This window comes from Pavona decussata, unplaced genomic scaffold, assembly GCF_977016875.1.
Source record: "Pavona decussata unplaced genomic scaffold, jaPavDecu1.1 SCAFFOLD_15, whole genome shotgun sequence".
Classification (NCBI taxonomy): Eukaryota; Metazoa; Cnidaria; class Anthozoa; order Scleractinia; family Agariciidae; genus Pavona; species Pavona decussata.
In genome coordinates, this window is record NW_028145438.1 from 320001 (window position 1) to 334014 (window position 14014).

The 14014-nt window shown below is 39.5% G+C and overlaps 1 protein-coding gene across 1 annotated transcript in view; it reads right to left on the reverse strand.

The window, feature by feature from the left end:
• LOC146487529 (uncharacterized) overlaps positions 1-13338 on the reverse strand; it is a 45607-nt gene extending 32269 nt beyond the window's left edge. The window contains exons 1-4 of the mRNA XM_085084181.1: positions 12749-13338; positions 7743-7843; positions 3627-3695; positions 749-1177 (exon numbers count right to left, since the gene is read on the reverse strand). Of these exons, the coding sequence (XP_084940307.1) occupies positions 749-1177; positions 3627-3648 (451 nt within the window). The 5' untranslated portion in view covers positions 3649-3695; positions 7743-7843; positions 12749-13338. The remainder of the gene's footprint in view (positions 1-748; positions 1178-3626; positions 3696-7742; positions 7844-12748) is intronic.
• Between the last annotated feature and the right edge of the window lie 676 nt (positions 13339-14014).

Here is a 14014-nt window from a genome sequence, read left to right on the forward strand (position 1 = left end):
GTACGTGGAAATTAACGCAAATTTTTCGAAAATTCGCGTTAACTTTCCATTATTTGAGCACGATGAAGCAAGATCGTTTTAAGTTGTATGCTGCTGCCAAAAGACATTGACAAAATAAATTGAAGCGGAAATTAGCAAAGGAAAGGGAATGTTGGCCATTTGCCTGACTGATGACGCCATCACTATTCAATCATTAAAGACATGAGGTCAAACCGTGATGGGACTCAGTCAATGACCTCTATTACATTTAAGGCCAAAAGTTATTACACTTAGGACCTTTATTACATTTAGGGCCGCAAGTTATTACTCTTAGGACCTTTATTACATTTAGGGACATTTATTACATTTGAGGCCTCAACAATTCGTTTTCCATATAAGGTCAAACTACGGTATATGAGCTGATAAGCGAGATTTAGTGAACCAATCAGAACGCTAGAAATGCAATATCCGAGGCTGAGAATTTAATAACAACCGATAATCCTCAAAAGTGGAATTAGCTCCTGCCGTCACTTATTCACCTGAGAGTTACTTCACTACCCCAAACCTAGAACAGCACAACCACGTCCGTGGGACAGTAATCATAATTATTATTTTATCGGTTGGTAGGTTTGTATCAATACTTAGCACAAATCGCTGAAAGGCGAATTTGAAAATATAGTCATCAGGCCCACAAAGTCACCCATACTTATGTCATTCGAAAATCCAGTCGTCGTACACTAAATCAGAACAACACTGGTGTTTACCTTACCTGGTACTGGTATCTTTAAACAGTTAACAAGCTTCGTTTCCCACGTTTTATCTTTAGCAGAGTTTGAACAGTCTATATAGGGTACCGTTGGGAAGCGTCTACGTAGTACCTTGGTATCAAAGTCGTCAAGTTTTATAATGATCAAACTGTCATCTCTTAATTTCAAACGTCGATCAAGGGCTACCTCTAATTCATACTGGCACCACCGACTTTTGAAAAAGTTTTTTGACAAAACAGCAACACTTTTGCGGGACATGTAGATACTCTGGGACAGGTTTTCTGCCATTGATTTTCCAAGGACAGCATCTCTGTAGAGTATACAACAGTTCAAATCATGCTTCTGCTCGAGCGTTGGAAGAAGAATTTCTCTCACCCACTCCATGTCGAGGTTGCTGTGAATGATGTACGCGTCATATTCAATGCGGAGTGCTGTAACGAAAGAAACCCAAATAAGCCTCTACAAACTCGAAACGCAAAAAAACCCTCCGTTAAATTAACTCCCTCCGAATATAAAGTCCCGGGGGCTTATACTTACAAATTGCCCTCAAATACAAAACAACCAAAGCAGCAACGGTACTGTAACACATAGTTTGTTTTTCTATTTGTCAAAAACTATTCCGTTTGCAAAATGATTGCAGTCAAAATTTGTTATTGTTTATTTCTGTTTGCGTAGTTCACTCTTCACACTTGCCTTAGATTTCTTCGGTCAAAAGACAAAGTACTTGCAGGGAAGTTTTCTTCCACCACCCTGCACCCAAACTCTCTCTGGTGCTCCTCGCTTTTCACCTGTTATCTTTGCGACGATAGAATGATCTGTTTCATCTTTTAGCATGGGGCCTAAAATCTGTGCCAGGGGGTTTATTATTGATGTTACCTTACCTTAGCTTTGAACTAAGTATTGCATTTTTAATAATTAAAGTAATTTGCTGTTGTGTTTTAAGTCTGTATGGCTGAGTGTTTAGAAAGATCTACGTTCTGGCGAGTTTCAGTAAAAACTCCGTAAAACTCCGTGAACAGTACAAAATTATTGACAAAAATTTCCTTCCAATTATAAGCTAGCCCAATTCCCTGCTAGCAGAGGCCTCTTTTCCGTTGTATTCCCTGAACTCACGGGAGCGAGGAAAAGAGACCTCTACCCTGGGTCGAAACGGACTGTGTTGAGCACGCGCCGCAGTTACCTAACGGCTGAGCCGTCACGTGATGCCATGTAACTATGCGGGCTCACTAAATGAGAGCGGAGTAACTGTAAACGAATGCGCGAGAGGCAGTAGACTCAAGTCACGGTCAGCAGACAATTCTGGGAGCATGCGTTTTGTAAGCGTCGTCCACGACTACGGACGGCGGTTGAATCAAAGTCCGTTTCGTCCTAGGGCAGAGGTCTCTTCCTTGCGCCCGTCAGTTCAGCGAATTCAACGGAAAAGAGGTCTCTGCTAGCAGGGAACTAGCCTAATCGATTTTGAGACGTAAAATTCCCTCCAAGTATAAGTCCAGCCGATTTTGTAACGCAAATTTCCCTCCGTATATAAGCCTCTCCGAAAAATAAGAGCCTTGAAAAATATAGTCCCGGGGCTTATTTTCGGAATTTCACGGTAATGGTTAACTTCAGTTCTGTTCTCTTATATTTTATGAACTAATTTTCTAAAGACCCCTTGTAAGGGCCTCAAAAAATGAAGGTTACCTTTTACCCTTATTCTTCGTTTGGGTGAATTTCTTTCATTATGGTGGTTTAATTTCCACTATTTTAGACGTCCAATCTCACCGAGACGAATTTAACAGAGAAGGTTAAAGGAATGTACGTACAGTACGATACGAAAATATGTGTTTAAGTACGCAAATGGGCTGACAGACTGATTTAATACAAAGAGAATAAGTCACCTTCATCCCTACAATACTCGCAGTAATTATGGCATGTACCGCATATTATATCATAGTCTTGCCGATTGGAACAACCTCCATAAATCTCTACAGGACATTAAGTCACTCTTGCTTTTAAAGCAAGCTCTCAAAAATGTAGTTTTTACTTAATTTTATTGTTTTTATTTTTATCTCGTACATTTTTTATCTTGTAACTTTGTAGCCTGTTAAATTATTATCGTTAATGTTGAACGAATTACAATCTCGATAGTAATCGATATTGAAGATATTTTGCGATGTTTTTTTTAATGATATTCCAGGAATAAAAGGATCCTGCAGAACGTGAGCAACCTGGGCCCATGTAATGTGGCCTGCAAGGGTGAAATCAGTGCTGTTCCCATGAAAAGGCAATGTCTAACGTACACCGAACAGTCCCTCACGGTAGACCAACCGAAAATTAAGTAAGAAATTGTGATTATAAAATTGTCCTTACTTTATCCTTCCAAGGAGTAAAACGCTAATATCCTAGTCATAAAATTTTATTTTTTGTCACATTGGAGTTTGCCCAACATAGAACCGCATGTGCCTCGATCATGGTCGCCGTGAAAACCCCTTATTGCGTACCGTTCCAACTATTGAAAGGAAAAACGTGATTCCCCAACAAATCTAGAATGCCGGGACAGTGTTCAGTTTACAGTCTAAGATAAGTTGGGGCTACCAGCTGTTTGACTGCCAGCAGGGTGGATCCAACTTAAAGACAGCAAGTGATGTAAAGCCAACTACGTGATTATGAAGTATGTTCTAGATTTTTGTACATCTTGGGGAAAAAGTAATTTTCTTAGCCTGCTAAGACGTTCAGTTGCAGGACTTTTCCTGCGAGCCTGTATCTGGCAGAGCCGACAAGGCTTATTACATCCGAAATTAAAATTTGTTTTCATCATGATGTGAACTCATAGAGTCCAAAGACAGTAATGTGTGAACGGGTTTAAAATATTTATAATAAACAATTCACTTTTTTACATACCGTCAGTTTTGGAAGAGGCCATTGTGGTTATCAGTATTTATTCCAGGTAATGAAATACTCTGTGCCGCTCTGTAAAATAAATCAGTATAAAACAACGTAAGATGTCAGACCAAGTTTAATTATAGTAACACGGTACTTCTTTGTATTCTTCTATTTCCCCGGTCTTCAGATGTTTGACCACAAAATCGATCATAATATACCCATTTTACCGTGGTTTCCATTGATACGCGACCTTGGAAATCGAAACTCAGCTCTTAGGCCATTAAAACTTGCAATCTTAATAGAATTACCGTAAGCGTTTCGGGACTTAATTTTTAGTGAAAGCCAGTTTGAAAAATGCCTTCAAAATTACTCAGCTAAATTGTAAACTCCAACAAGGATTGGTACTGGAACGCGGGACAAAAATCCAAATGATAGAACCGTTGTAATTCAAAAACCAACTCGGTTTAAAATCAAAACGTTACGTTAAATGTATTGAAGAGAACGCTTATGCGCTTATGCGCTAAAACAATAAGTTGTTCGAAAGCCGATAAACGCCAATCCCCGATTAAAAATTAACCGAGGTTTTGATCTCGCTTACTTAAAAATGTTTTTAAAGGCCGAGTTTCACGGTCAAGCGCATGCGCGAGCAGACCGGCTCAACAATAAATTGTACGGGTCGACACTAAATTCGATGCGAGCTTGTAGTGGAACAATCTGTTGAAATCGCGCCCGAATTTGGATCATCCGCTCTTCGTTCTTCACTTTTTATAATCTTTGTTTCCTGTTGTAAATACAAGTTCGATTTTTGTAAGGTTAAAAGTGTTTTAGCATCCGAAAACGACATTTTTGTCGATGGATCGGCAAGGAGACGTCGCGGCCGACCGGCGATGGGACGTTCTGTGGACTCTCTGGAAGCACAGAAGTTAAAGCGGACGGAGTGGAGTGGCGTAGAAATCCCGTGTGGTTAACAAAATACGTCCACCAAACGTGGAAAATTGGTAAAGAGATAAGTCTGTTTAAAATAGACAACGATTTCGCGACTCTTCTGCTTTCGCTGGAAATAGCAAAGGTCACCAACTGGCTTTGGATGAACTCGCGAGGATTTTCTAGATTTCAATCGTACTGTTTGTTCATATGGAAGTCCACTGTCAAAAACGGAGAATTCGAAGGACAAACAGCATCAAACATCAGTGTTTTGCTTTGGATGGAAAAAATTGTACAACACTGAGACGCGAAGCGGATAAATATGAGATCAAATGTGCGAGTTAGTTGTAGTCGTCCATTGACGGGCTCGAATAGCGGGCAGTAGAAAAAGAATCCAAAAGATTTGCGGCAAACTACAAAAACTATTGTAAGGTATTCATTTATCTATAAAATTATGGTCATTGCGAATGGCAAACGCAGTTTTGATTTGCCACCACGGCAGAGTTTTCTCAAATGCATTCAAGCATCTCGGAAGGACGCTCAGTGTTGTTGTTACTAAACGATCGCATCGCTTCTTGAAGCTTGCGGATTTCTCGTTCTTCGCCCTCTCGCTGGTCTAATAAAATCAGGCTATCGAGCGTACACACTATTGTAAGTTTATCACTGAATGCTGATGAAATACTGGATTTAAGTACATAAGTTTGAGGGAGCTTCTCGGCTTTTCGAACCGCGCGTAATAAAAAAAGGTCGATGCCGCGAGATATCGACATTGTACTAAAATAAAACCGTATACGTTCGCAAAAGTTCTGGCATTTCTTGAATGTCATGGGACATTCACGAAGCGGCGCTACAAAAATCCCCATGTGTTTTACATGGACAGCCTTTTTGTTTCTTTCTGAAACGTGACCGAAACACTGGCCGGTCAGTTTTTTTTTTTTTTTTTTTTATGCCAGCAAGTTATAAGACTTGCCCGCCGTATCCCGCCGGTGTTGTGTACTCGCTTCTAATTGGACCAAAAACAATTGGCTTGACAGCGCTTACGTTATCGTTCGCACATGTGCCGAACCGTGAAACTCTCCCTTTAAAAGTTAGTTTAAAGCTAGCGGTATAGAAAGGTCTAAGTCAAAACTGAGGAACAAAAATCTTTTTGAACTGTCTTCATTGATTAGTAATTAAGCTCGAATCAAAGTTCACGTTAACCAAGGATTAGCTTAATCAAGCTTTGGACAACTGGGCCCTGGTGAATTGCCGGTCTGTCCAAAGAATATTATATTCTTATAACATATTTTTTATTACGGCAATTAAATTCAATAATAAAATATTCATTGAGGAGAAAAAAGACATTGCGATATGTTCTAAATGTTTATCCTGCTTTTGGTATAACTTGCGGAGCTATATATTAATGAGAACTCAGTGTTCCCCAGTGTGGGGAATTAAACACAGAATTATATTTTTCGAATACGTTTGATGACAAAAGAAACCTTCTTAAAATTAAGGCATAATGTGTTCCAGTTTCATTGCCGGCACTTTATAAAAGCTTTATAAAAGTAAATTTGAATAATCGATGGTAACTTCAAATGAAAAATACAGAAACATTTACCTATCTAGAAGGTAATTTCTTAGACAAAACGGTCGCTTTTTTAATCTGACCTTTAATTGCAATAACTATCATTACAACTATCCTGTAAGTTCTATGTGCCAAATAGAAATATGGTGCTTGCCAGCGTTTCCTAAGAGTTCATTCCCATAAATCTAAAATTTTCTACTTGAACTAGTCGCATCCAGTGTGCGCCGTGAAACATATACCACTCATCGACATTCAAATCTTAGCAGTATGCAGGATGTTTATCACATAAACCTAGTTTAATGGAATAACTCCAAAAGCTTTCAAAGTGTCTTTTTTTGTTTTGTTTTGTTTTGTTTTCTTCACAGTAGGTAAAGGATGATCATCCGGATGAGTGTAGTTCTGACTGGACTGCTGTGGGTGAAAAGCGTTTCAAGTAGCTTAAACAATCGCAGACCTGCCCCGTTCGAGTGGGTGTGAGCTGAGAGGAGTTAAGAAGGTAAAGTGTATTTGACATGATCTTATTATTTGCTTGATCAAATCTTGGTGTTAGCTGGGGGTGATGTTAGGATGGTTAATTAATTACAGTAACTTTAGATTATTAAGAAAATCAAAGGCTGCTGTGAGCTACCTCATGCATGGGTGGATGAATATGTCAAGAAGGGGAGATTATGAAAGCCGAAAACTTGTCGCGATATATAAAAACTACGATAGGCAGTTGAACAACACCGAAAGCAGATTAGTTTTATCAGTACTCGCTCCTAATTGCGTTCGACGTAGGACTGAGCGCCATTCCTAACCTGTAGCCCGACGATTTGACATTCCAGAAATTCCTGTAGGGACACCAAAATGCCCTCCCCGCTAGAATTTTGCTGGGGTATCGCTCGGTTCTCGGCCCGATCTCTTCGCTTTCGCTCGTGGAAAAAGTCACGTTTTTCACTCGTGAGTTTCAAAGAGTCACGTTTGTCTCTTCGTGTTTGACAAGCTGTTTTTGTGAATTTCAGTTCCCCGGAGTGAGATATTCGGATTTCGGGGCTAGCTGTTGCTGCGAGGTTATGTTTTTCAAACTATCAACCTTCGATAAAGAAGAGCCATGCTGTCGTGCTAAATCAGACAAACCAAGCACTGATATCCGAATAGCGATCGCACATGCATTAGCAGACTTCGTATCATACAACTCAAGTTCAAAGGATTTATCAATTCTTTCAGACCATCTGAACATCGACGCAAGCCGGGGATAAGTAACAAAGCACAATACGGTAACAGCTTTGTCTTGGTATGAGTTTACGCTCTTTACGAGGTTTCAATAATAGACTTTTACGTTAGTATTTTAAGAATCAAAATACAAAAATGTTTCGTTACATTTCTTTCCATTTGTTCAACAATTCCAAAGAAATTGGACGAAACGTTTTTCCGATCACACAGTTCTTAATTTAAAAAGAAAACTTCAAATATTCTGCTAAAAAATTCTAGTTTTGGGTAATATACAGAAAAAAACCACATAACATAAATAACAACAACAAATACTCAAATTGAAACGAACATGAAAGGTTGCACGATTTTGCCAAATTTGTTCAAGTTAAGGTGTCGATCGCACTCTATAATCTATGATTACTGCTAGTAATAATGCAGTAAGGACAGCTTACCCTGGAGGAAATTCATTTGCTTTTTTTTTCCCTCGATCTACTTGGAAGACTGAGTTTAATGGCCTCACCATTGATAACCGTGCCACTTTTCAGTATAAAGCCTGTAATAAACAGAAGCATAATAATCCACCACATGTGCAGTATTAGAACAGAATAGAAATAGTTAAAATAGAAAAGCTTATAACCAGCACTTTGCCCCATTGAAGAGGCTACGTCAGTGCTGCTAAAGGGGGTAGGAGAGGGGGAACTCAACAAGACGACTCCACCCTGGGAGACCAAACCCTTAAAAGCCCTTTTTAGTATAAATTGTTCTACCACGAATGCTGGTCTCTTATTGGCTACGCTACTCACAATCTATTCTGTTGTAGATAGTGAGTACAGCGAGTAGCCTAACAGAGTGCGGAGACAATTAGATTATTCGCTCTCGATTTCTATGCGTGATTACGCGATAGAAATCTCGAGCTCATTGACAGAAAAGGTAACCCTTTCATAGACCTTCCATAGAAAATGGTATTCTTTTAACATACCTACTGTACGGACGGGTGTTTACGGATGGCTAACCATGATGATGGAAATATATTGTCTAGCATTTGAACAGGCTAACGTCCTCGAAGAGGACGAATTAAGGCGGGGAGTTGAGACAGAAATGTAAAATAGCACATTAAAGTTATACTAATGGCAGAGGTAAGGTACACAGGGGAAAGAAGAAAATAGAAATAAAAAGACACTCTGGTGCCCAATATTTCGGTTTGAAATAAAAAAAAAAACAAAAAACAGAAGATCAAAAACACGGAAGAAATCTTGTGCATGAAGAATGATATAAATCCCTCACTAATTTTGAAACATTAGCACTAAGATATATACTGTGTTCCTGCATGAGCGTTAAGCCTTAAAATTCGTCAAAATCATCAATCGAGCTTGCACGGTTTCTTAATTCAAGATAGCTGGCAATGGTGTCCATGACTTTCCAGCGTTCACACTTTGACAGATCAGTACTACCACTCTTTATCATTTGATGCAACAATAATGGTAACTGTAATCAGCATGTTTAGATAAGCCACCATTATTTATTTTAAACTTTGCAAAAAACTGTATCTTAACATGCTGATTACAGATCCATAATAACAAAAATGAGGGTCACTGGGCTCGTGTTTGAGTTATAACCATGACTTAAAGGTAAATTTAGGGCTGTTTTTAATTGGTCATGCCGTTGCTATGGTAACCTGTTCTATCGAATGACCATAACTTGTTCACAAATGTTAAGGCGTTAGGGCATATTTTTGAGACCATTATTGTTGTATATCTGCGTTATTGACCAAGCGTGAGGTCAAGATGGCTGGATATTGGCCAAGTTCTTTTTTTTGCGTTTTTATGGACCGAGACGAAGTCGAGGTCCATGAAAACGCAAAAAGAGAACGAGGCCAATATCCAGCCATCTTGATCGAACAAGCTTGGTCAATGAAGGATTTATTATATGGCTTTACCTTCAAGTTAAAACTACAACAACAAAACAAAACAGGACATGAAACTGCTCTACTCTGAAAGAAATTCTTCATAGCCGGCCGGTGCAAAATTTATTTTCAGTCCATTTTTGGATTAGCGTGTAATCGTGGAAAACAAGGAATCCTAAATTATCTTAGTGCTCTAACTTTATAATGGCTTAAAGGGAAAACGAAAAATTTAGATTTTCGCAAGAACGGGAAGATTTGAATAGAATCAGGCAAACTCGCCATTTTCAGCAGATCGCGCGGTGGCGTAAATAATAAACATTTTTACACAGTTTTCGGCTTCCAATCATTAATTCTTGAATGAAACAACAGATTTTGAGTTTATATGCAAACATTAGCCGAAAAAAAGAGCGGGTAAATCAGAAAACTTGGCGAAACGTTGATAAGATTCTGTTGTTTACAACAAGCAAGACGCGGCTAAATTAAAAACATGAGCTTCTTCGGCGAACTTGAGAAAAATACTTTTCTGAACTCCTCTAAACACTTAACGCAACTTCCGCTACGCTATGATTTAAATACAGTCATTGCAAACCTAGAGAATTTATCAATTTGGCACTCGGCTTGAGACAATAAGTTTTACAAAATCAACTCTATCTAAAATACTACACGCAGAGCAACTCACCAGTTCAACTCACATTCAGATTGTAGCTGAAACAAAATTTTCACTACATCAGGACGATTCCATTCTCTTTCCTTTCCTTTAGGTAAATGATGAGAGTTTACCGAACTTTTTAGTGGGCGTTTTCCCCCAAAACAACGAGAAAATCGAAGGAAAGACTGCATTGTTGTTGGGATTAAACTTTCCATGCCAAGCGAACGGGCAACGGGTAATCCCGAGCGGGCAAGATAGCTCCATCTTGCCCGCTCGGGTAACCAATCACAGCGCAGGATTTGAGTCATCTTGCCCGCTCGCAGAGCCAGCCATATAATAAAAAGTGATATAGAATTGTTCTATTAATCTGTCCAAGTGTAACTGCTGCAAAGTGACGGAAACTGGTACCAAGGACAAAACATTTTCTTTATGCTTTGTCAAACTGTCTTCATACATCACAAAATGTGACAAAATGGAGTCTGTGACAATACTGCTATACTTAGAAACCCGATGCTGCTTACGTTCTCAAATAGGCCGTCGATGTTTGCTTTTCTAAAATATGAGTTTATTCTGACCGGCTCCGGATTTCAAGTGACGGGATGATTGAAGGATTTTTAGGGCTTGAAATTTTCAATTCCGGAATATTTTTGGGTAAGAAAATTAGGTAACTTTTTTTTTTTAATGTGCCTTGATTTATAAAGAATAAAGAAGGGATATATTTTTCGGGAGAAAGGGGGGGGGGGGGGGGGGGTGGATTTTCAAACCAATCTGAAAATTCGTGGTAGTGCCCGCGTATCCCAACCGCGTAGCTCTACGGGTAACATTCTGCGAACACACTTGTTTTTCAATTTCTAATGTTTTTAGAATGTTTTGGGGTTTTGTTGGAAGCCCTAGGGATTATTTGGAGTTTTCATTTTTGCCCCCATTTGATCAAGGGCTAAGTTGACTTAGGTCTATAAAGCCATTGTGAAAGCCGAGGCGACATAGCCAATTTATTACTGAATTGAATTACTTTACCAAACGCAGCTATGACCCGCCACTAAAGGAAATGAATTACAAGATTAAATGTGTATGGTACTTTCTCCCATCCTATGTTACCGTCAAGGACTTTTAGCTATCCATACTACCTTTCGCTCTTGTGACGTGAGTTTGGGGCTGAAATTACCCTTAGCGCATTGAGCGCAAATAAAGCTTGATTTGATTATTGTTTTCCATTCCCCTACCCGCACACTTTGTCACACAAGAAAACATTTTGTTTTGCTGAGTGTATGTGTGTGAGGAGGGGTGAGGGGGGATAATCAAAATTTCATATATGAGCCTCTCCAAATATTAACCCCCCTACCCTTTACCATTTTGTGGGAGTTGGGTTACGACGAAAGCTTTAAAAATCCGATGAGGATTTCTTGTTTATTAAATTTTAAAAAGATGTGTCTTTAAAATTGTGCATGCCGCTAGGTTAGCTCGTTCCCAGGGTCTCTCCTCTTCCCGTCCCAAGGAGCGGGAAGAGAAGAGACCCTGGGAACGAGGTTGGCAGATGGGTTTTTTAAACGATTACTGAATGATTCTAATAGTAAAGTAATGATAATATAACAGTAACACTAATAATACGTATACAGTATGCCCTAATTCATGGATTTAACAGTGGGCAAAAGCGGAGAATCGACGATGGATTAATGTTGTTTAATCAACACATTTAGCTGTGAAACCGAATTTTTAATACAGTCGAACCTCCCGTAATCGACCACCCATAATGTCAAGGATATGTGTTCGCTTACGGGAGGTGGTCGCTTACCAGAGGTCAGACCACAGGGGGTCTAAATTTCGGGTAATTTACATATGGTAATTGCAGAGACCAAACCCTTTTGCCAGTGCTTATCGAAACCCAAAGAAATAACTTTTCTTTAGACTGCCTGATTAAGGGGCAAACAGTAAACGGCATTTTTGCAATGTTACATTTCAAGCGTAAAACATCTACAACTTTAGCGTTTGTTTGTTGGTTCGTTACATAATTCAGTTGACGTAGCTTCGGCTGTGCTGTAATGATTTGAGCCAATATGTTACAGCGACACATTTTAAAAATTTCCCCCCGTAAGAGATACAGCAGATTGTGTGTCAAGTGGTCGCCTACGGGAGGTTAAAATCAATTGAAAATTTTAAAAAATCATCTCTAAAAGTGGTCGCTTACGGGAGGTGGTCGCTTACGAGAGGTGGTCCGTTCCATCTATAGTGATTTGACTTGAAAACTATTGGTATTTTGGAAACGTGGTCGCTAATGAGAGGTGGTCGCTTACGAGAGGTGGTCGCAAAGGGAGGTTCGACTTTATTCATAGATTAATGGCAATACAATGGCGCTAATAAAGGAAGAGTGACAGATCGAGGTCGCGTAAATGCACAGCAGTCGCGTAATCAGAAAAAACATCTACACGTAAGGCTGCAGGAAGTGACAGCATCACCTTCTCAAAGCGAAGCGACCAACTTGATAAGAAGTGCAAGAGTCATTACGTCACACAGCAATTATGGCTCCCTACCTGCACTCTTCGAGGCACAAAGAAAACATTTTCTTTGCCCATAAGGAAAGGGGAGCAGAAAGACAACATTTCGAATACACCCCCTCTCCCGAAAATTGGCCTCCATCTCCCCTGTGAGAAGGGCCTTTTCGAATTCAATGCGGATGTTTTTTTCCAGATGAGAATCTGCTTTGCAGTAGTTTTTTTTTATTTTAAGGGCGTACAGATTCTTAATCCAACTGTACGTGACTTTCTGCTGTATTTAATAATTTATCTGACAAACTGACGCATGGCTGAACGCAAAGGTCATGCAAGGGAAAAAACCCTACTTACTTGCGGCATTGAATTTGCATAAACAAAAACTAATTCAGTTAAAGTCGCTGGGTATTATATACTTACCCTCAATAAGTAAGTTTAGATGGCTTTGCCGGAAATGAGACAAACACACGTGTTTACACCTTGTTGAGTCAGCGTGCGTACGATCTAATTTGAAATTTTTTAAAAATTACTCTTAAGTTATGATAACCAAAGATCAGTTCTTGTGATGAACAGGCCTAAATCTGTAACTGACATTCGTCCGGAATAAGCAATATCTTCGACTCCATTTTTGCTAAAACCCTTTAATGTGAAAAGGGTTTCTATGTTTCCCTCTTTCCACAAGTAGCGATGGTTTTCAGGTCCAAGCCAAATCAGTCCTGAAGTAACAAATTAACTGAAATAACTTTGCGGTTACGATTTCTCGGCTCCTCTATGTCTTCTTAGTACATGACGTTTTGCAAGTTAAAAATTCAATATGCTTACCGTTAACCTGTCCTTCGGTGGATTGAACATTCACGTCCTATTAGCTCTGCTATCTTGTTACTATGCGAAAAAAAAAAACGTCTAATTAAGTTCTTTCATACGGGCGTGCAGCTAATAATAATCCCAATAGCACTATAAACACATTAGGCTTGGAAAATGTTTTCAATTTGCTTCATTCCCACTGATGTGACTTACTTTACCACACTTGCTGGCTCACGCCTGGCAAAACTTTTGAGTTTGTCTCCCAATTTAATACCCCAAATAACCTTCGCTGTTATTATAAACTCAGAACCGAACGCTGTATACACCAGACAGAAAGGTTTTCATAATAAGCTCTTTACACTTCCACGCTATGCCATCACGGTCAACGAGTACGAATGACTGAATTCTTGTAGCTAAGATCAGAGAGTAAAGCTGTACGTACGTACTTGTTGTTTACAATTTTGCGCCTTCCATCGACTTTAATGCCGGAAGGCGCAAACTTGAAAACAACAAGGTTACTTTAGATTTCTGCGGTACTGGAACAAACCAGAAAAGCAATAGAAGCGCTTGGGACTATGTTAGACTGAAAAGTGGTTTACCTGATAATTTGTAATCTGGATACATAAATCAGTTTTCTACTTACGTGCTACAGATTGACAGCTTTTGTGTTGTTCATCTGAGATGAACCCTTCGATCTTCAACAGGTGTGTTCTGAGTGCGCCAGCAGTGTCACCAGCCTCACGGATAGCGGTTATTTTGATCTTCGACAGCTATTCTTAGCAACACTTCGTTGAAGTCACATACCGCAAAATCAGTCATTATGGCGAATTGAAGCAATGGACAATGGAAGGACTTGGGACGCTGAGATTTCGGAGGATCGGT